The sequence below is a fragment of the Onychostoma macrolepis genome, chromosome 12, assembly GCF_012432095.1.
Source record: "Onychostoma macrolepis isolate SWU-2019 chromosome 12, ASM1243209v1, whole genome shotgun sequence".
In the NCBI taxonomy this organism is placed as follows: domain Eukaryota; kingdom Metazoa; phylum Chordata; class Actinopteri; order Cypriniformes; family Cyprinidae; genus Onychostoma; species Onychostoma macrolepis.
The window spans coordinates 24,647,198-24,668,084 of NC_081166.1; the positions used below are offsets into that span (position 1 = coordinate 24,647,198).

General features: G+C 34.1%; 1 protein-coding gene across 2 annotated transcripts; it reads right to left on the reverse strand.

The window, feature by feature from the left end:
* Positions 1–3,709: 3,709 nt before the first annotated feature.
* cabcoco1 (ciliary associated calcium binding coiled-coil 1) lies at positions 3,710–19,266 on the reverse strand. 2 transcript variants are annotated; one of them, XM_058793273.1, is made up of 8 exons: positions 19,051–19,266; positions 18,319–18,407; positions 17,967–18,136; positions 17,614–17,710; positions 16,309–16,381; positions 9,274–9,387; positions 7,127–7,273; positions 3,710–5,210 (listed from the first exon to the last, which is right to left on the reverse strand). In XM_058793273.1, the coding sequence occupies exons 1-8, from the start codon at positions 19,192–19,194 to the stop codon at positions 5,127–5,129; spliced, it is 918 nt and encodes a 305-aa protein (XP_058649256.1). In that variant the 5' UTR covers positions 19,195–19,266; the 3' UTR covers positions 3,710–5,126. The 2 variants fall into 2 exon arrangements, with proteins under 2 accessions (XP_058649256.1, XP_058649254.1); XM_058793271.1 differs by having other exon boundaries at positions 17,614–17,758; positions 19,051–19,194.
* Positions 19,267–20,887: the final 1,621 nt, after the last annotated feature.

A 20,887-nucleotide genomic window follows, 5' to 3' on the forward strand; every position in this document is an offset into this window, starting at 1 on the left:
AGCTTTCTTCCACTGGAGGAAAATCTAACATCTGGTCCCAGGACTAAGACCAAATGTTGGCTCTTAAATCATTTCCATTCTAATTTATCCTTTTAACTTGTAAAAATGTTTTACTTTGTCTCCTTTCTCCGTAATGCAGCAAAATTGCTACGTATATTACATCGCCTGAAGAGTTTTATGCCAAAACTAGCCGGCTCTGACAGCAGAGCAAAAAAGGATAATGACAGCTGCCTTCAACACACTGCTTGGCTTTTTTCACATCTCATAGAATTTCTGTGGCAAAGGAAAGGGAAAAATTTCAATTTAGTTCTCAGGGCTGTATTATATTGAGATTGACAGATAATTGAAATCGTCTAACAGAAAAAAGAGAAAAGCCTCAAGATGGGAATTACAGTATTTCCACCTCTTTTAAGATACTTCCTTTCTGAGAAAGGGATTGTTTACCCAAACATGTCCCTATTTACTCACTATCACGTCACACCTGTAATCTAATTTTTCCCATCACTTCCAGTTTCACAACAACGATTTCATGGCGCCGATGTGACGTGACCAAACCTGACTGAATAGATGGAAGAAAAGCAACTTTCTGTCTGCTTGTCAGTTAAAGCTGTCGTATTACTTTTGAACATAGTGCTCAAGTCATATAAGCTACTTAAATGATGCTTTGATGAATTGTAAACTGCTATATGGAAAAGTGCTGCATGAAGATTCTTCAAAATTTCTGCTTGAAACATGACAACATTTTCATCACTTTAAAAGAATTGTTCACCCAAAAGCGAAAATTTAGTCACCCTCAGGCCATCCAAGATCACTTGCTCACCAATGGATCCTCTGCAGTGAATGGGTGCCGTCACAAGGAGAATCCAAACAGCTGATAAAAACAAAACAATAATCTACAAGTAATCTACAACACTCCAGTCTATCAACTAATGTCTTGTAAAATAAAAAAAGTTGCATATTTGTAAAAAAAAAAAATCAATCTTGAAAGAGTTCCAACTGTCGCATCTGGCCGAAACATGAGTGCATAATCCATAATAATGCTTTCTACAGTGAAAAAGCTTATTGTCGACTCCATTATCAAAATCCAGTCATATTTGACTTTTTAACTGGAGAAAGCAACATTATGGATAGAGGACTCGTATTTTAGCCGTTAGCAAGTTAAAAAACATCTTGATGGATTTTTTTCTTTTTTATTACAAACATGCAGCTTTTCACTTCACAAAACATTAATTGATGAACTGGAGTGGTGTCGATTACTTGTGATGTTTTCATCAGCTGTTTAGATACTCTCAATCTGACGGCACCCATTCACAGCCATCAGCGAGCAATTGATGTCATGCTAAATTTCTCCAAATCTGTTCTGATTCATTTGGATGGCCTGAGGGTGAGAAAAGTTTCTGCAAATTTTGATTTTATGCATGAATATTTCAGGTTCGATACAAATTAAGCACTTGTGGCATAATTACCAAGTAATTAATTTTGGAAAAAAACTCTGGGTTACAGTGAGGCACTTAGAATGGAAGTTAATTCTGAAATATTGTTGCCATGACAACATAATGCTTAAAACCTTAATATGACTCAATTAATACAGACGAATGAATGTTAATGCTTTTATAAAATTATAAGCTTAACAAAAACTGGCCCCATTCACTTCCATTCTAAGTGCCTCATATCATCAATATATTTTTTTCTTCATGGCATTTTATTACATTCTTTTTCTCAGAATGATACAGAAGATAGTATAGATGCGGTACAAGATACAGACTTTATTTCTTTTCTTTTTTTTTACAACGCCTCATTCTGTAGGCAAACCTGAGCCTGTCATTCTGACCGTGTCTCGTCTGAGCACTTGAGAAACAGGCTGATTAGGTTTCACGGGGCACCACAGTTATGCAGCCATGTGCAAAGAGAGTGTTCGGAAAAGCATTTGATCTCAATTAATAGCACTCCCAATGAGATCAGCCTGGAAAAGCGAAGGAGGGAAATCTGGATATCGGCAGATGTAGGAAAAATGTTTTGGTTCTGCCACGGCACGACAAATTCAATAGTGAGCAAAACAAGATGAACAACTAGAAGCCCAGAGCCCATCTGCCCTTGTTATTGTCCTCCATTTATGTACTGCTTAACTTAATAAAAAGCAAAGCATCATGAGCTGCGTTGCGATGCGTCAACAGGAAAGCTTTCTTATTCTCCAAGTGGGGTTGTTGTGAAATAAGTACCATGGAAAAAAATCTGCTGCCAGTACATCAGACTCCTTCCAGCTATTTTGGGGATGATTAAAGCTATAAATCATCACGTCATCAGATGTTCATGAATGTTTTTAATCACTCAGCAAAGATACACAATCGTTTGGCAGCAACTGTATCCTCATTTCTAATTAGCTTGATTTTGGACAACGAAAGGTTTTAATGTATTTAGATCTCGCGCAGATTGCAAATGAAAACATGATTGTTGCCAGCATCTGCTGAAGAAATTAAAGAAAAACAAAAAACTGCATTTGAAAGAGTAACACATCTTGTAACACAGACATATGCATTATTTCTTTTTATTTAAAGTGACATCACACCCAAGATTAAGTGGACCAAAAAATGCAGCCATGCATGTCTCATTAGGAAAGTTCATTAATGACTGTAAAAGTGTTACACTCCCAAAAATATCCAATAATTAACTTTGTTTTTAGTCATCAGTAAATAATATATAAGTATTCATATTTTTATTATATTAGTGTTTATTACTAATGAAATAATAAATTACTTCTAAAATGTAAAAAATAAATAAATATAGTAAATCAGTAAATAATGACAAATAAAGTTTCTTAAGCTAATTATTAGTGAAAGACCTGATATGAAAGGGTGTTTCAGGAACAAGGATTAAAAAGAAAATAAATAAAATAAAAAGTATTTGCAACTTTTATCTCACAATTCTGACTTTTTATTCTTGCAATTTTCAGTTTATATCTCATAATATAACATCTCACAAGTTTTTATCTCGCAATTCTGTTTTTTGTTTGTTTGTTTGTTTACACCACAGAATAAAACATAAAAAAGTTAACTCACAATTCCAACTTATTAAATAAAATAAATACAGTAAATCAGTAAATAGTCACAGTAAATAAAGTTTCTAAAGCAATTTATTAGTTAAAGACCTCATAAAACTACAGAAGCAAGTTCCTGGCACCTGCAGGATGAAAAAATAAAATAAAATCTCACAATTCTTTTTTCTCAGAATTCTGAGTTTATTTCTCACCAATCTGACCTCTCACTGTAAAAAGTGATAAGTTAAAGGGATAGTTCACCCAAAAATGAAAATTCTGTCATCATTTACTCACCCTCAAGTATTTCCAAACCTGTATGAATGTCTTTGTTCTGCTGAACACAAAGGAAGATATTTTGTAGAAAGTTTGTAACCAGGCTGTTTTGGGGCACCATTGACTTCCATAGTAGGAAAACAAATACTGTGGAAGTCAATGGTGCCCCAAAACTGCTCTGTTTCCACATTCTTCAGAATATCTTCCTTGTGTTCGCAGAACAAAGACATTCATACAGGTTTGGAACTACTTGAGGTGAGTAAATGATGACAGAATTTTAAACCTGTTGCCTTAAAATTTTTAAGTAAATGGTAATTTAAAAAATAAGTTAACTTTTTTTTTTTTACTTATTATTTACTTAATAGTTTTAAGGCAACGGGTTTCCTCAATTTTTTTAAGTTAAGCCAACTTATCACTTTTTACAGTGTAGTAACTGTGAGAAAAAAGTCAGAAATCTAAGATAAAATGTCAAAATTACCATTTTTACAAATACGTTTTTTTAAGTTTGCATGATAGCTTTGATCTGCTACTTGCAGTTTCTAGTCATCTCAGGTGCTATCAGGTGGAGGGACAATCAAAAGGATGGGAAAAAAATTAATATATGCCTTTTAATGGTGAATTTTCTCCAGGAAATGAACATTTGTACAATTTAAATATATATTTTAAATATATCTGCAAAAGGTTTGGAACATTTGTTAATCTTTAGGTGTACACTAGCATCCAGATGACCCCATAAACCTGAACTAAAAGCCACGATGGGCTCTTTAAAACCTATCCACAGCCCTCCCATAAGCAGGAAGTCATTCTTTAATGTACTCCATTGGCCAGCAGAGGGACTGTTGTTGTGAATGAGCCGAAAGGTCATCCAGCTCTTGGCTCAGGAATGACTCTATCAATTAGTTTGGAAACAAAAAGAACAGCTCCAAAACAACCCTCAAACTGTTTGAACATGTTCCCGGGTAAGCAGCTAACTTCAACGTCACATGTCAACACAGGGGCGGAAAGGCTAATGAAGAACTAAATCAACAGGCCGTAAAACAACACAGAGGCATGGAGGAATATTGCTGTAATTTGATATTGCGCTGATTAAATGGACCTGTTTTACCCATCAATCATAATCTGGTTAAGTATTAAATGTGCAGTTAAGAGTTGAATGACATAAGCTAAATTAATAATTCATCTTTATAATAACAATAATAATCTTTGATGGTATTCCGTTTGCAGAATGTGCCTTGTGATGTAAAATAATGTGCTCTGTAAATGGAAAATAAGAGCTTAGAGTTAAAAAAAAAGATCAGCATTCTTTCATATGTACTGCGGGGGATATTTATAGTTGTATGTGGGCTTTCTCAAATGCAGTGGAAAAGTCACTATTCAGCTTTAATAATACATCACTTTATATGGCAACTCAGCTATTTAGGCTGAGTTACACAGCGTTGCCATAGCGCTGGGCTACTTTCAGACAGCTAATGACTTGTGGGAACAGTGCCACAAAAACCTTATACAAACAACTTAATTAGATATTCTGTTCCCTCCTTGACGTCCACGAATATGATCCTGAATTTCATCTGCATCATTTTATCATGCTGAATAAATCAAGAATGTCACCAGAAAGTCATTTATTTCTTTTATCAACACCGTACTAACTGATGAAGTAGTTTTGCTTGACATAAGTGCAACCGAAGTGAATAAAATGTTTGGTAATTTAGAAGTATTTGGGTGTATACACCACCAGTGCCATATTCCATGTTATTTTCGGACTTGGTTCTGATTGAATTAGTAAATACTGGTGGGAAATCCTCTTGGCATCTCATCAGTGCTATTTGGAAGAGGCTTTTTGAAGTCGTTCTAACCTCGAGATGTAGGTCTCCTCATGAACTCGCAGCTTCTCTGTGAAGTCGGCCTGTTGAACACACAAGAATTTGTACATCCATAAAAATGCCAAACTGATCCAGGGTGGAAATTGCAGTTGGATGAGTGAATCTCATATTTCAGTCCAAAAGCAAAAGAAAAACATGTATTTTACATCGATTTTCTTTTTTTTTTTTTTACATTGTGACATTATTTCTGTGACATTTCTGTACATCTGCCCCCTCGAGTCTCATTAGAGTAATGTAAAACATCTCATTACTAATGCAATAAATATGTTTTATTATTTAAAATATAAATGACTACACACAATGTTAGTATTTTATTTCACAGCCTTTAACTGATACTGGTTTCACAAAGAACTCTTATATAGATTATTACTGTTGTTATAGTATTGTATTATAGATTTACCTTTGAGAATAATGGGAATTACAAAACCAAAAAATAACCCCCATGAATACAACGCCCAGAAAATGTTACAGAATACATAATGTCACAATACCCCCCCATCCCCACAAAAAAAACATATTTGTCCTTGATTGTTTTTACGCTAAATTCCACTTATTTTTCCTTGTTGACTTTGTCTTCGATCATTGACTCACTGTAAAACAATGTATTGTTTTTGTGCATATTCGCACACAATGTTCCAGCTTTAAATGTGTGCAGGGAAGTTCCCCGTACAACACAAAAGCATACTGAATGCCTCTGGTCCACATCTGGAATGGTAATGTTATTGGTAAGGAAGTCATTCTCAGTAATTCCAGCATTTGTAATTTTCAGTGTTTCTACCATATTAGGTATGATGAGATCCACAGAGTTATGGCATTCCTGGGAACTTCTGAAACTAGCATAATATTCAAGGAAAAAAGGAAACAGAGAAGAATAAATATGGATGTAGCAAACACTTCAAACTGAACGTGGATGACTGTGATATTAAACACGCTTCACAGTGACTTCACACGCTCCCCTGAGCCACACGGGTTACAATTAGCATACACATTTTTTTTTTTTTAAACTCGATAGAATCTATTGAGGCGGCAAGATTTTTACCAAACATTTTGCATGAGGTTATATTTAGTAAAGCGATATATGTAATTGACCTTCCTCTGACATTAAAAGAGAGGAAAAGCTCAGGAGAATTGATGGAAATAGCGGTGTATCACTCACATATAAGATGCACACACAAGCCACTACAAATGGGCTCTCAAATTACAGAGCGTCTGCCATTTGAAATAAAGGCTTGTCACACAGACGACAAAGGTCTTCATGGAACATGGCAGGAGAATTGAATGACCCCATAATCATTAATCCCATCAAAGTGAAAAACGACTCATGTCTTTCTAGCCGCTTCCATTCAGGTCTTGTCGGCACGGCCTGCGGCAACCTCTGCCGTCTGAAACCTCCCAAACATTCGGCGTGTAAAAACTTGTGATAGAGATGACAAAATTTAGCAATCCGCCTGGTTGTTTTGTGTAACCGCGGCAGTCACGGTAATTCAATTCCACCTTAAGTCTAGCGTAAAATTAATCAGAATATCTGCCAGCAGCTGTCTAATGTACTTTACGTTATGCAGAGAATACCAACGATATTAAGCAGGAGAGCGTTATTCAAGTTTTAATATTGGATTCTTTTTTTCTTGGCGTAATCACGCCGTGGGTGGAGGTTTGTGGGAGAATATGAGCGGAACGGTGATATTTTCAGAAATGCGGTTCTGATACATAGTCTGTTATTCATTTTTTGCCTTTTAAGATGTTTTATTAATGCTATCTGCGATATTCCTGCCCTCAAGCCTTCAATGTTATTCTTGTGGAAACTGGCTCAAGCTAATAAAAAAAAAAAAAACTTTTTTTTTTCTCTCTGTTGGTAGTAATCAGCATGTTGTTTCTTATAAACAGGCCGCCGTTATATAAGGCAACTGGGAAGGCTTGTTATTTGCTCAAGGGTGTATACCTGCAGTTTTGCTAACATCTCCTGGGTCATTTCCCCCAGCGCCTCTCGAACATCTTCCACACTGAAGCCCACGTGATTCCCGGGACTTTCTTCCAGTTCAGCTTTTCCAGGCTCTTCCACATTCTCCTCAAGAGATTCCTGCACGGTCTAGGGCCATTTAAAGGAGAAGTTCAGACAAAGATAAAAATTCTGTCATTATTTATTCACCTTCATATCATTTCAAACGTTATTTCATTCACAGAATACATGATGCTCACACACAATTTTTTTTTTTCATAATTGTACGGAAAAGAGCCACATACAGATTCTTAATATTTTCCTTTTAAGGGTGAATAAAAATGTATTCAATTATTTAATTAATTTAATTATGAATCATGAGTGTGGAATCAAAGTGGAAAGACTGAATATATATATATATATATATATATATATACAGTATATATTGGAGCTGTCAAACAATTAATCGCGATCAATCATATCCAAAAAGTTTTATTTACATAATATATGTATGTCCACTGTGTATATTTATTATGTATATATAAATACACACACACACACACACTATACAGTATATCATGTATAAATTTATATTATATATAAATATATTTAATATATAAACAACTTATTTTTCTTAAGTATATACATGCATGTGTGTGTATTTATATATACATATATTATGTAAACAAAAACCTTTATTTTGGATGTGATTAATCATGATTAAGTGTTTGGCAATTATATATATATATATATATATATATATATATATATATACATACATATATACTTCTTTTCGGAGTCTAGGTTTTGGCCTTATTTTAAAATATATGTCATAGCATGATTCATTAAATACAAGCCTATTAGCAAATCTGCTAAATCTGCTCTGACATGATTTCTTTTTCTTAGCTTTTAATGTAACATTGCATCAAAGAACTAATGGGGAAATTTACTGAGCATTCATGTGGGAAGGCAGAACAGAGTATCTTGTGTGAGAAAACTCATTCATAAAAACATAAATTGTGGCACAGCGCCTACATGTGGCCTTTTTCTGAACAGCACACACTTCCTGGATATGGTACACTGTGCATTCTAATGAGATTCTGCAGAAGAGAGGGTTCCCACGCCTTTTGACCAATGCATCTTGATGTATTTGCCGAGGTTATGGATTAAAAAAAGTATTTCATATAGAATGCAAAATGCAACTTTTAGCTTTAGATATTCTAAAATACGCAATACAGAGTTTGAGACCAATTTACTTCAGCAATCTGACATATGTCCAGTTAAAACAGGATATTTAACAAAATAAGATGCTGGATGGAACTTGATTTTAATACCAGGAATTGAATGAATCATGAAAATTGGGCATTACATATTGCTTTACAGATTGGATTACAGATGGGAGAGGGATTTGTGATGTTTTAGGAATAAGTCTTTTTTTAGAGCTGGACGTTATTACATTTTGATGATTTTTTTCTTTGCAATAATATGCACTGATGAACTGTGCAAAACAGGGTCAGTTTTGATGATCTGTTGACTTTAATGCTGGGAACTAGAGAAATGTATATTGACAAAGGAACTCTTAAGGATCTTATTCTCTTCTTAATGAGTTTTTTCCAGTCCTGAAAATCCAATATTTCAAGATTTTTCCACTGGAAAATGTGTGGGAAAGTTGAACAGATACATCCCTTTAAATGTGAAATGTGTAGACATTTTTATATACAGTATTTATACTACATTCATTGTTTTCTGTACTCAACAAATAAATCATTAAAAATACACGAATGCAGAAATAGTTGCAAAAGAAAATTCTCTGAGGGACTGAAAAAAAAAAAAGGTAAAGATAGAAAGTGTGCTGTGATGTAATCCTTCTGCTATAATATACAATTCCCTCTGCTCAGTACAGTCTATGTTCTCCAGCTGTACAGCGCAGTGTCTGTTAAGGAAAAGTGTTAGTCATAACTTGGAAGCAGATTTGTGTTTCCTCTGAAAATGAGAAACATGTGAAATGCATCTTCTCTGAAAGGGTAATTCCAAGCAAATTATGAAAGAATATAACAGTTTACTGCGAGCCAAACACGTTAGAATGGTTTTGGACAGATCAGCCATTATTACAGCAAGGACTGGGCTGGAAGGGAAAGGAAAGATTTTACCTGCTCAGGCGTTTGGACACATGGGGGAGCCATGTAATGGAAGTACAGATCCACAGGCATGCCTTCTTCCAGCGGGGCGGCAAACTCAGCGGGGTCGATCACCTCAATGCATTTCTGAAACAAAAGACCCATCTCATTGAGGATAATTTCCACATTAAGTAAGATGTCGACGGCTCATTATTTCAAAATCAAACCAACAAGGTCCTGGCAGGAAGCGGAATAGATCTGCAACAGCTAATCAATAAAATCTATAATAAAAATAATCAACAAATTTGATTATCAATTAATCACTTAAGTCATGTTTTCTCTATAATAGTGAGTGGTTATAGTGAACCCGATCTCATGAAAGTGCGTGTGAATAGTACGCTAAATAAAAATGAAAACTCATGGTATTGATACGCAAAAATGGACTTTGGCGTGTATATGCTACGCGGTGGGTAGGATTAGGGGTTGTGGGGTAGATGCGTAATGTGGGGTTTCGCGAAAACTGCATATCATATGCACGCCAAACAAGTTCGTATCATATATATGCCAAAGTCCATTTTTGCGTATCGATAGCACGAGTTTTTATTTGGCGTACTATTTATACGCATTTTCATTCGTCACCAAAGCTGTCCTAAGCAAGATTTTTTTTTTTTTTTTAACAATTGATTCAAATAAATATCTTATTTTATTAAAAAAAACAATTCTCATTTTTCTTTAAATTACTTGAATCGTCAGATTAATCGATAATCAAAATAATTGTTAGTTTCAGCTAGTGTTGGGTAAGTTACTCTAAACAAATAATGAATTACTACCCACTAATTACATCTTCAACAGTGTAATTAGATTACTGTACTAATTACTCTCATTAAAAAGTATTGCATTACTTTTCACTAATTACCTTCTAAATCCCTTATCAACCTTGACCAGTTGCTAAAAATAAAACTTTTGGGTTTTTAGTTACACAAAAATAAGCAAGCCCAGCCCAGGTGACAAAAGTAATGCAAAAGTAATGTAATGCATTACGTTACATAAAAAGTAGCTACGTAACACAATTTGTTACTTTTTATGGAGTAACACAATATTATAATGCATTATTTTTAAAAATAACTTTCCCCAACACTCATCTTGACCGGTTAAACATACAAGGATAGACATGAAACTGCTCTTTTAATATTTTTAAATAAATAATATAAAAATGCATAAAATATTCTTGACCAAAGTATTTAAAGGGAGAAGATTCCTTTAAAAACATCCATTTTTACATTGGATGTTAAGCTATGATATTAAATCCCCTATTGTTTTATAAAGAATAGTTTATTTTGAATATATCTTCTAAAGTCTATACAGTATTTAATGCAATTAAATCAGAAGTAACTGTAATTAAATTCAAAATGATCCCTTACTTCAAAGGAAAATATTTAAAGCACAGTAATTAATTACTCATTAATGCATCACACCCACCACTGGTCGTAGCCCTAAGCAGGGTGTTTTGAGATGAGTGCTCGACTATACCAAATAAATATTAAAACAATTTTAGGGCCTATGACATATACAGATATCAATGCCATCAATATTTTACTTAGTTATTTATTTGGTAAGTAGTCTTACAATTGTGGTATAATGTACAGTCGGGTAGTCATTATGTAAAAATAACACAAGTATTTCAGAAAGTGTCTTAATTTTGTGTGGTGTATCTGAAAAGGCCCACATTAACAGCTGAGTTGAATTTTCTCTTTATTTGGCTGGAACATTTTACTGTTCATTTGGCAGGAGGCCCTTCACCCAGAATCCAAAACTAGTACACTAACAAAAACAAAGAGTCTTGCGGTTTGTATACCGAACATAATTACAATGCCAAATTGAAGCAGGAAAGTAGAACAATAGTCTTTCATTACTGCATTGCATTCCCATTATTCCCAATGACATGATTCATGCGTGTTCCATCTCAAGCAATAAACAAATTAACGTCAACAGTATCATTTTAATAGGAGTAAAATTAGAACGACTGCTGCAATTCATTGTCCTGTTTTGCTTTTGTAAAACATCTTGATTCAATAAACTGGCTCCAATTCGAGGGGGAAAAAAACAAGTACATTAATATTCAAAATGCGCTTTGAAGTCTCTTTCAAAACAAATAAAATATTGTTCTGTTACATGGTGTTCGGTGCCATTGTATCAGTGACCTAGATTTTGTTTTTGATCCCTGTTCACTGTAAGATGCTCAACTGCAGCTCTCATTATTTGTATGCTATAACATAAAGCACCATTCAGACGTTAAACAAATCTGTGCCTTGATGTTTGATGTAATCAGGATTTCTAATTTTACAGATATACACACGTACCCTGCATGGAGAAATATGGAATCAAATGATTAGTTATATTTCTCTGCCTTGACATTTTGAAAGTATACTCATGAGCATGATCATTACATGTTAATTATGGATGAGCAAATCAGATGGGAGGCAGATTTGCCGCTCAAGCTGAAATTCTGAGAGAAAAACGACAACCCGCATAAGTGTTTCCTTCAATGAAGGATAACAGAAGAGACATGAATGGACATGAACGGTGCTGTGAGGAAATCATAAAGAAATGTATGTGAAGTTTCGTAGAATTGGTAAAAAAGCACAAGAAGAAAAAAAAAAAACAAAGCTTTCACATCACTTCATAAAATTGGAATTAAACCATTGGAGTCACATGAATTACTTTTACAATGCCTTCACGACCCTATTGGCTGAATAGACTTTCAGTCAAAGAACAGAAATCAGAGTATCACTTTTCTGTATTTTCTATATACACTCTTAAAAATAAAGGTGCTTAAAAGGTTCCTCGCAGCGATGCCACAGAAGAACCATTCAGTCAAAGGTTCTTTAAAGGTGCTGTATGTAGGATTTTGACTCTACTAAAGCATAAAAATACCATAATATGTTTCCAGATATTTAAGAAACATGCTAAGTTAACATACTTGTTTATCTGAAAAACAATGCTACAGTCAGTTATTCTCCTTTGAAAATGTGCATTCCGGCCCAGAATGTCTGTGTTTGTTATGGTTTGTGAAAACCGCCCACTGCCAGTTTACCCAATTGTATTTCTGCACCCCGGGTTGCCAGTTGGCGGAAAACACAACGTATTTAATTTCATTCATCGGCATGTGCTCTCATTTCTGTTGGTGTCATTAATCTGGCAACCTGCGTGTGCGTCAAGTCTGAGGAGGGGCCAGGTGAAAAAAACCGTCTCCAATATTTTGAATTTGGACTGCAATCAGGGCTGAACTGGGACAAAAATCGGCCCTGGCATTTTTTGGTCCTGGTGGCCCACCACTATATATATATATATATATATATATATATATATATATATATATACTGTATATATATAATATGATATACACTACCATTCAAACGTTTTTGAACAGTAAGATTTTTCTTTTTTTTTTTTAAAGAAGTCTCTTCTGCTAACCAAGTCTGAATACAGCAAAAACAGTAATATTGTGAAATATTTTTACTATTTAAAATAATTTTTAAAATAAGTTTTCTATTTGAATATATTTTAAAATGTAATTTATTCCTGTGATCAAAGCTGAATTTTCAGCATCATTACTCCAGTCTTCAGTGTCACATGATTCTTCAGAAACCATTCTAATATTCTGATTTGCTGCTCAAAATACATTTATTATTATGTTGAAAACAGCTGAGTATAATGTTTTTTCAGGTTTCTTTGATGAATAGAAAGTTCAGAAGAACAGAATTTATCTGAAATAGAAATCTTTTGTCTTTATCATCATTTTTGATCAATTTAAAGCATCCTTGCTAAATAAAAGTATTAATTTCCATAATTTCTTTCCCAAAAAACAAAACAAAAATTATACTGACTCCAATCTTTTCAAAGGTGTATTAATGTTACAAAAGCTTTATTTCAGATAAATGCTGATCTTTATATCTTTCTATTCATCAAAGAATCCATTAATAATAATAAATATTTCTTGAGCAGCAAATCAGCATATTAGAATGATTTCTGAAGAACATGTGACACTGAAGACTGGAGTAATGATGCTGAAAATTCAGCTTTGATCACAGGAATAAATTACGTTTTAAAATATATTCAAATAGAAAGCAGTTATTTTAAATAGTAAAAATATTTCACAATATTACTGCTTTTGCTGTATTTTGGATAAAATAAATGCAGGCTTGGTGAGCAGAAGAGAATTCTTTAAAAAAAACTTCAAAATCTTACTGTTCAATAACTTTTGACTGGTAGTGTAGATATGTATCATTGCATCTAGTTGTTTTGGATAATAAAAAAACGTCAGGTCTGACAATATCGTGTCTTTTCGAATTTAAATCTAGATTTATTCGCATTGGCCCATGGAAACCTCTATGAACACACTTGACATGACTTGGCCAGAAAATCGCGGTGGACGAATTTACGTTTTATTAAAAAGTGTTTGCGTATTCTGCACTAATGGCGCGCGCACACAGGATAGACGCCTGACTCCGTTGCGAGTCCGAATCAAGCACTTTACCGATTCAACTGCTCTCCTCTCCTCCTCCTCCTGGCTCTTTACGCCGCATCACTCACCGCAGAGCAAGCCTGTTCTTGATAAAGCTGCTGTGAAAACGTAGGAAAAGCCGACGAGGAAGAAGTTGGGGTGAAGCGTTCTTTATATAGGCGGAGCAAAACACTTCATGGCTCCGTCTATAGCGCATTGTGATTGGGTGGTTTACGCTGTCAATAGAGGAGACAAACCAATGGGCTGCTCGTGATGGTCCTTGGCAACAACAACAACAAAAAAATTCTGTCGGCCCACTGGGAAAATGTCCGGTATGCCAGATTACCAGTCCAGCCCTGACTGCAATACCTAGTTCAACCACTGGGTGTCAATCCTACATACAGCACCTTTAAAGAATCATCTTTCTTACCTTTGTATAATCTGAAGAAAGGTTCTTCAGATGTTAAAGGCTCTTTATGGAACCATTTAGACAAAAAAGGTTCTTCTACGGCATCGTGACGCACCTTTATTTTTAAGAGTGTATGTAATCCTCAAACAATGCTTCACTGTCATAAAAACGCAAGCCATTCCAACAATTCCCAATCTGATTTCATAATAATTATATATAAATTTAAGCAGTGATTTGATCACCTGGTTAGTTTTTGATAATTTTGTTTTGGCTAGTAGATGTTCTGAATGGCCAATAAACCCTTGTCATGAGGGTGAATAAATCCTGACAATTTTTGGGGAAATTTCCCTTCAAGTATGGGCATATTTTTAAAAAAAGAAGAAGCTGCATTAAGCCAAATCATTTGCTATACTTGCTGGAGTATATCAAAATAGATAGTGTTCTGAATGTTGTAAATTGTGTAATAGTAACTGAGCAAAACAAATGAACAAATATTTTGGTAACACTTTAGTATAGGGACCAATTCACACTTTTAACTAGTTGCTTATTAGCATGCATATTACATTTTGGCTTTTTATTAGTACTTATAAAGCACATATTCTTCATGACCATATTCTACAACCAACTACCTTACTAATTATTAATAAGCCAAAAAATTTGGAGTTTATTGAGGCAAAAGTCATAGTTAATGGCTTGTTAATAGCGAGAACTGGACCTTAAAATAAAGTGTGAGCAGTATTTTTTCCTCCTTTTTATCTCATCTTAGAATCATATTTTACAGTGTACAGCCATAGTACAGGTACTGTTTTGGAGTTGATGAAAAGATCAGTGAACATTGCACTGCACAGTTGACTGATTATGAATGCAACATTTATACTGTGGAATGTAAAAACAATTTACCAAGCTCTGAATAACATGACTGAACTGGTGATTTAAACTAAACAACGCACTTAAATATGTTGAATTCACATAACCGGTGTCTCGATGCATCTGTTAGGCAACGAGCGATGACATAATATTTCACCAAAAAACATTATATATTATATAATGTATATAGATAATATATATATCATTATTTATTTACACTCATATTGTTTCAAAGAGCTGCACGATTCTGGATAAATTGAGAATCACAATTTTTTTGTCTCAAATAGAGATCACGATTCTCCCACGATTCTGAACAAAACAAAATAATTTGTGACAAAATATTAATTGCACGTAAAAAGAAGGGTCAGAGCACGCACATCCAAAAATGTCTTGGCCAGGTGCAAGATCAAAAGGTACATAAAAAAATAGAAAAAAAGATCTGCACACTGTTGTTCTCCCTTTATTAAAAAAAAAATTATAAACCGATTTTTACTATTAAAATTGTGAAAAAGTGGTTTGAATGAAGGATTCAATGACAAATACATTTTATAACAGTCACTTGTCGCCATCTAGTGGAGAAACACTGTAATCAAGACAAACGTTATTTGAAGCGGCAGTTACTTTCACAAGGTGATTTGCTCTATTTTGATCGCTACCATAGACATCAGTATTTATATCCAAACTATAAACGTTTATCACTGTATTTCTGTGATAATATGAATGATTGTAAGACAGAAATAATACTTTGTGGTTAAAAAGACTGTTTGTGAAGCTCTATCTTACCTAAACATGATAACTGCTCTCTCTGTGTCAGCGGCAAAACAGATTTTAAATGTTCAAGTATGATTTTTTCAAAGGTATAATAAACACGGGTGAATCGCTGTCATTTAGAAATGAGATCGCGTGGGTGTTTGAATCGAGATCGCGATCTTTTAACGATTAATCGTGCAGCTCTATTTCAATCCTGTTCAATTTCCTTTCTTCTGAAAAAAGAGTTAGTAGCAGAATGTTCATGTTTTCCATATAATGAAGGTAAACAGCCTGTCAAGCTCCAAAAATTACAGAAAGTATAATAAAATCATAGTAGTCCATAAAACTTGTGATATATTTCAAGCTTTTCAGATTCAATTTAATTTTAGATTTCCACATTTGGCAGAGACTTCTATCCAAAGCGACTTACAACGAACAATAGTTAGGCTACTTATTAATTATTGAAAATGTAACAACATGAGACTGAGTAAATGTTTTTTAAAACATTTAGATTTTACTTGTTAAATCGGAATCTTACCTCTATTTTCAGGAGTTGCTTCTCTCTGCTGTGAGCGAACAGTAATTCATATAGTCTGTAGTGCTGAAAAAGACTGTTTATATGGTATACACATAAAGAATATATGAGAATCTGTAATACTGTCACAGCTGTTGACAATACTGAACGCTGCAGTAATAATGTGTTTTTGTAGGCCAACCCAGAAGTTAGCATTACCTCAAGAAAAATCCCAATAGGATCTCTCCACTAGATTTTGGATTATTTTAGAAAATAAGGTCTGTTGCCAACAAAATCTTACACATTTTGTTCATCTTGATGATCTTCACAAATGAACACAGCATTTATAAATTTAGCCTAAATAGAAAAATCGAAATGTAGGCTATAAACAAACTCCACACGATTTTACGTCACCACCACTCTTTCTGTTAAATAAAAGAAAGAAATCCTTGAAAGTTTGAGTTAGAATTGTTTGCAAGAGATTATGAACAATGAGGATGTAAAAGTAGACTAGTGAGCAGTCCCATTTAGCCACTTGTGAGCAACCGCCTTTTTCAAGACAAGTAAAAGCTTAAAAAAAATCTCAATGGTGCATAACTGATGCATTTTATGTTATAGAATAAAACTGAAAATATCTTGAGCTTATGTTAACCAGAGACCTTATTTCAAGGGACAATCAGGATGATGGAACCAGAAATGCTAAAATGATCATTTCTGGGTTTTGGCCTACAAAAATATGTCATTTTGCAGCTCTCTATTCAAACCCCTGATGTGCCAGCAATTTGCAAGGGTGTAATTATGGTCACTGCTGAGATGTTTGACTATAATACCTATACTATGATTTGTGTCTCAAATAGTAATACAGCATTAAAATTCAAAGTTATGTGATGTTTTATGAATAATAACTCTTTTAAAAAAGGCAAAACATTTATATTAATATTTTAAATGATCATGCTCAGTAAAGGAGACTGAATCAGCTATACTACACATACTGTGTGTCATTTTTCAGCACTGTGCATCAGTGTTTTTTCCTTTTGCTTAAAAGACGGATGATTTCCATGCAACTTGTTATGCACCACAGTAGTCTGCATGCTTCAATCCGTTCCTGTATGAATTATGCATAACATTAATTATGAAGGCCATAAAATGATTCTAGTTTGCTTGTTGCCGGCTGTCTAATAGCAAAGCAGCATCTTGCATCAAGTAATAACATGCAACGGGTTGAAAATGACCTTATCCATATTCAACAATTAAACGTGCGCTTGAGCATAATCGCGTGTATTTAGGAGGAATGTAATTAAAGGACAGATGTGACATTGTGAGACATACCTGGTCTTGAAGTAATCTGTGATGGCTTTGATTTGATTGGTGGTGAATAAAAAGCTGGCTTTAGCTTCTGTTGATGGAGATTGTCTGGTGGCAAGTACTGTTTGGGTAAATGCCTTGAAATTATCAGCAAATGACGACTGTTTATCTGAAATAAAATGCAACAGACATTGTGTGTGTGTGTGTGTGTTTTATTATTATTATTATTTATATATAATAAAAAAAAGTACTATCCTTGGTGAATTCACACCAGATTCTCAATCAAATAGATTTTTAAAATATAGAAGACCTAAAGCAACAACCATGTTTGACATGTTCAAACTAAACAAAACTTGATTTCAGAGAACGCCACTTACTTTTTATGTTGTCAAGTAGTTGCTGTAAAAGTGCCATGATAAATGAGATTTGCTGAGAATTGAAGTTCATCTCTTTGGCCCACCAAAATCCATTGACAAAATACTCCAACAGCGCAGCTTCTTTCACACATGTTTGATAGTTTTTGAAATTCAGCATATCCTCAAACTGTCTTAAAATGCAAGACATACAATATATTATAAAAGTCATCATATATGTAAATTAGATTCAAAAAAATCATTGTGTATTATTTAATAATAACAGTAGCTGACAAAAAAAATGATACTGTTGTTGCTCAAAAGAGCTGCGACACGTGCATAATGATTTTAAAGAACCAATTCTTAATAAACTTACAACTGCACTTGGTCCACAGGGAGATTGAGAAGAATGTTTAATTGGTCTTGCTTTAGAAGTTCCCACTGAGGAAAAGATATCTTCACTTCCTAGAATATGGGATAATATTATTACTGGGAAATACACTTTCATTACTTTAATTAAAATTAATAAGAAATTTATCTTACCCTTATAATATGTCAAAAATTCGCCACAGCCTGAGTTAATTTTAATAATATTTTATAATTAACAATATTTCACACTATATCATCAGTAGTTATGTGTTTGGTATCTTTGCAGACACTGAGTGTTGTTGAAAATCAGTTGTAAAAACATTATTAACACATAAATCACATATATGATTGACCATAGACATCATACATATAAATCTACTATGTGACAATTTATGAATGTATAATTGCACATCAGGACTGGCAAATGATTTAAAATGTATTCTGACAGTGTCTGTTTCATGATATCTTGTGCATTGTTTACAGGTACTTTTGTACTTGATTTGATATTGAGATACAAAATGCATACCATCATACCACCACATAACAGTCAAATGTGTGACCATGTAAAGGAAAAATATTTCCCTTCTGACATTAATACAAGTTTTAAAGTATTTGTCTTTTTTCCCTTCTGTGTATTAGCAGGGATCTTCTTCAAAGGTGTAGGCAACGCTAGATACCTCACTTTATCATTGATCTGTAGCATTCGTCTAAACACCAAGTGAATAACTAGCTTACATACACTGAGCCTAGTATCATATTTATCCGCTTCTTCTCCTCTCTTGATCTTCTCTGAGTTTTCAGCGGATCGTGATCTCTCTCTTCCAGACATGTTGTTTTCTGTATACTGTTGCCCAGGAAACCGACACCACAGTGGGTGGAGCATGTGTGTTCACGCGCGCCTTGAAGTGAAACTCGAATCGCATGCGTTTGGAAATTTCATTCGATTAATTTAAATAAAACGCCGCCCTTAAGGACTGTGTAATTTTTTCTTCTTTTGTGAAACAAAAGTTAAATGTGTCCAATAGTTATCATATTTTAGGTGACAATGACATAAATTGTAAACCATGTATAAAAAAATGTCCAGAGTTTTCATGTTAATTTAACAAAACTTAAAATTGCACCAAGGGGGCGTTTTGCCCCACAAGTGGGGTAAAATGCCCCCAGTCTTAAAAAGCAATTTGCCTTATAGCCTACATTTACAGCAAAATCAGAGTACAGGAAGTTTTAGCTTAAAATGAAAAAAGAATATATTCAATTATTATGAATTACAAAATTATATTTAAAAAATGTTAGCTGATGCTAACTGAATAGCTAACTAGCTACTTGATGCTAACTTGAGGTCATTTTTAAAAAATAAAGTCCAAATATTTGTATTCAACCAACTAGTTAGAGTAGGCCTACATTTGACGGAAAAACAAAAAGGGTTTGATGTTCAGAACAGAGTAACTACAGTAATTAAGCTATGCCCCCTGGGGGTGTTTTACCCCACAGACTAGGTTTACCAAATAAATTCTGAAAATATAATTAGCCTATATTTTTATTAAATAATATGTACTCTCTTATCTACAGGCCTTACTATTCTCATGTCATTATAACTGTGATGTTTACAAAACAACAAGCTTTAAAACATTTTTTTTTTCTTACTGCTGAAAATTAGATCACTTATAACTATACTGTGAAACCCGTTTTACCCCAAGGGAGCGTTTTCACCCACTCTACCCTGTAAAAAGTCGGAATTGACCGTTAGCAAAGAGCTTGATTGACAGGCGATCTGACCAATCAGAACGCGGATATTATGTGCTGCAGCTGCTATCCGCCTTCTTGCCCGACGGCTTCGGCCTGTCTCCATAGAAATATATGTTAAAACGGGGTCAAAAAAAAGATTGACTAAATTTAAACTTTCAATATATTTTTTTGTTAAATGACATTTCCATAGAATGACCCCAATATATTTTAAGCTATAACTATGTGGCTATGTTACAGCTCCCCTTTGAAGCTCTTGTGTTTTTCTCCTTTTCCATCTCTCCAATCTTATTCTGCTCACAGGTGATTGGAGAAGAGTTTTGTTCCCACTTTGATGCAGTTTGCTGATTTTTGTAAAATAGCTTATGTTCTTGCTTTTCCGATAAAAGAGTGGTTTCAGTGTAATATGTTGCAGGCTCATTTATTGGTAATAAGCAATTGATAATAAATAATATTGATGATAATAAATCATCAAAAAAAATATTGGGCTTGTTTTTGAAGCTACGGTTGCTTATTTGTCTCGCGAGAGTTGGCAACAGTGGTCATGAGACCTTGTTTCATGTCAGAAGTAACCATAGTCTTGTCTGTCGGTGTGTTGTTAGTTTCCTCTTTGCTCTGCGATGTATTTTTCACTGTGTGGGAACATGATTTATAGTGTGAGAGCGGCATTGTTTGTCGGTCATGCCAAGTAACTAATGAGGGCGGGTCTTTAATTGCGAACGGTCAGTTAAGATAAAAAGTTAGAACCCTCAAATTATATAATTTTGATTAAAACTCACATTTCCAGATTTTTTTTATTTGTAGCTACTTCACAATTCTAAATAAATGTAACG

Bases quoted from the DNA above. Each gene is read 5' to 3' on its own strand.
- cabcoco1 (XM_058793271.1), bottom strand. From the start codon at position 19,194: ATGCTCCACCCACTGTGGTGTCGGTTTCCTGGGCAACAGTATACAGAA. The intron at 17,759-17,966 runs GTAAGTGGCGTT...ATTTTATTTCAG, and splicing joins ACTACTTGACAACATAAAAA to ATAAACAGTCGTCATTTGCT. The intron at 9,388-16,308 runs GTAAGATTCCGA...CTTTTGTTTCAG, and splicing joins AGCAACTCCTGAAAATAGAG to AAATGCATTGAGGTGATCGA.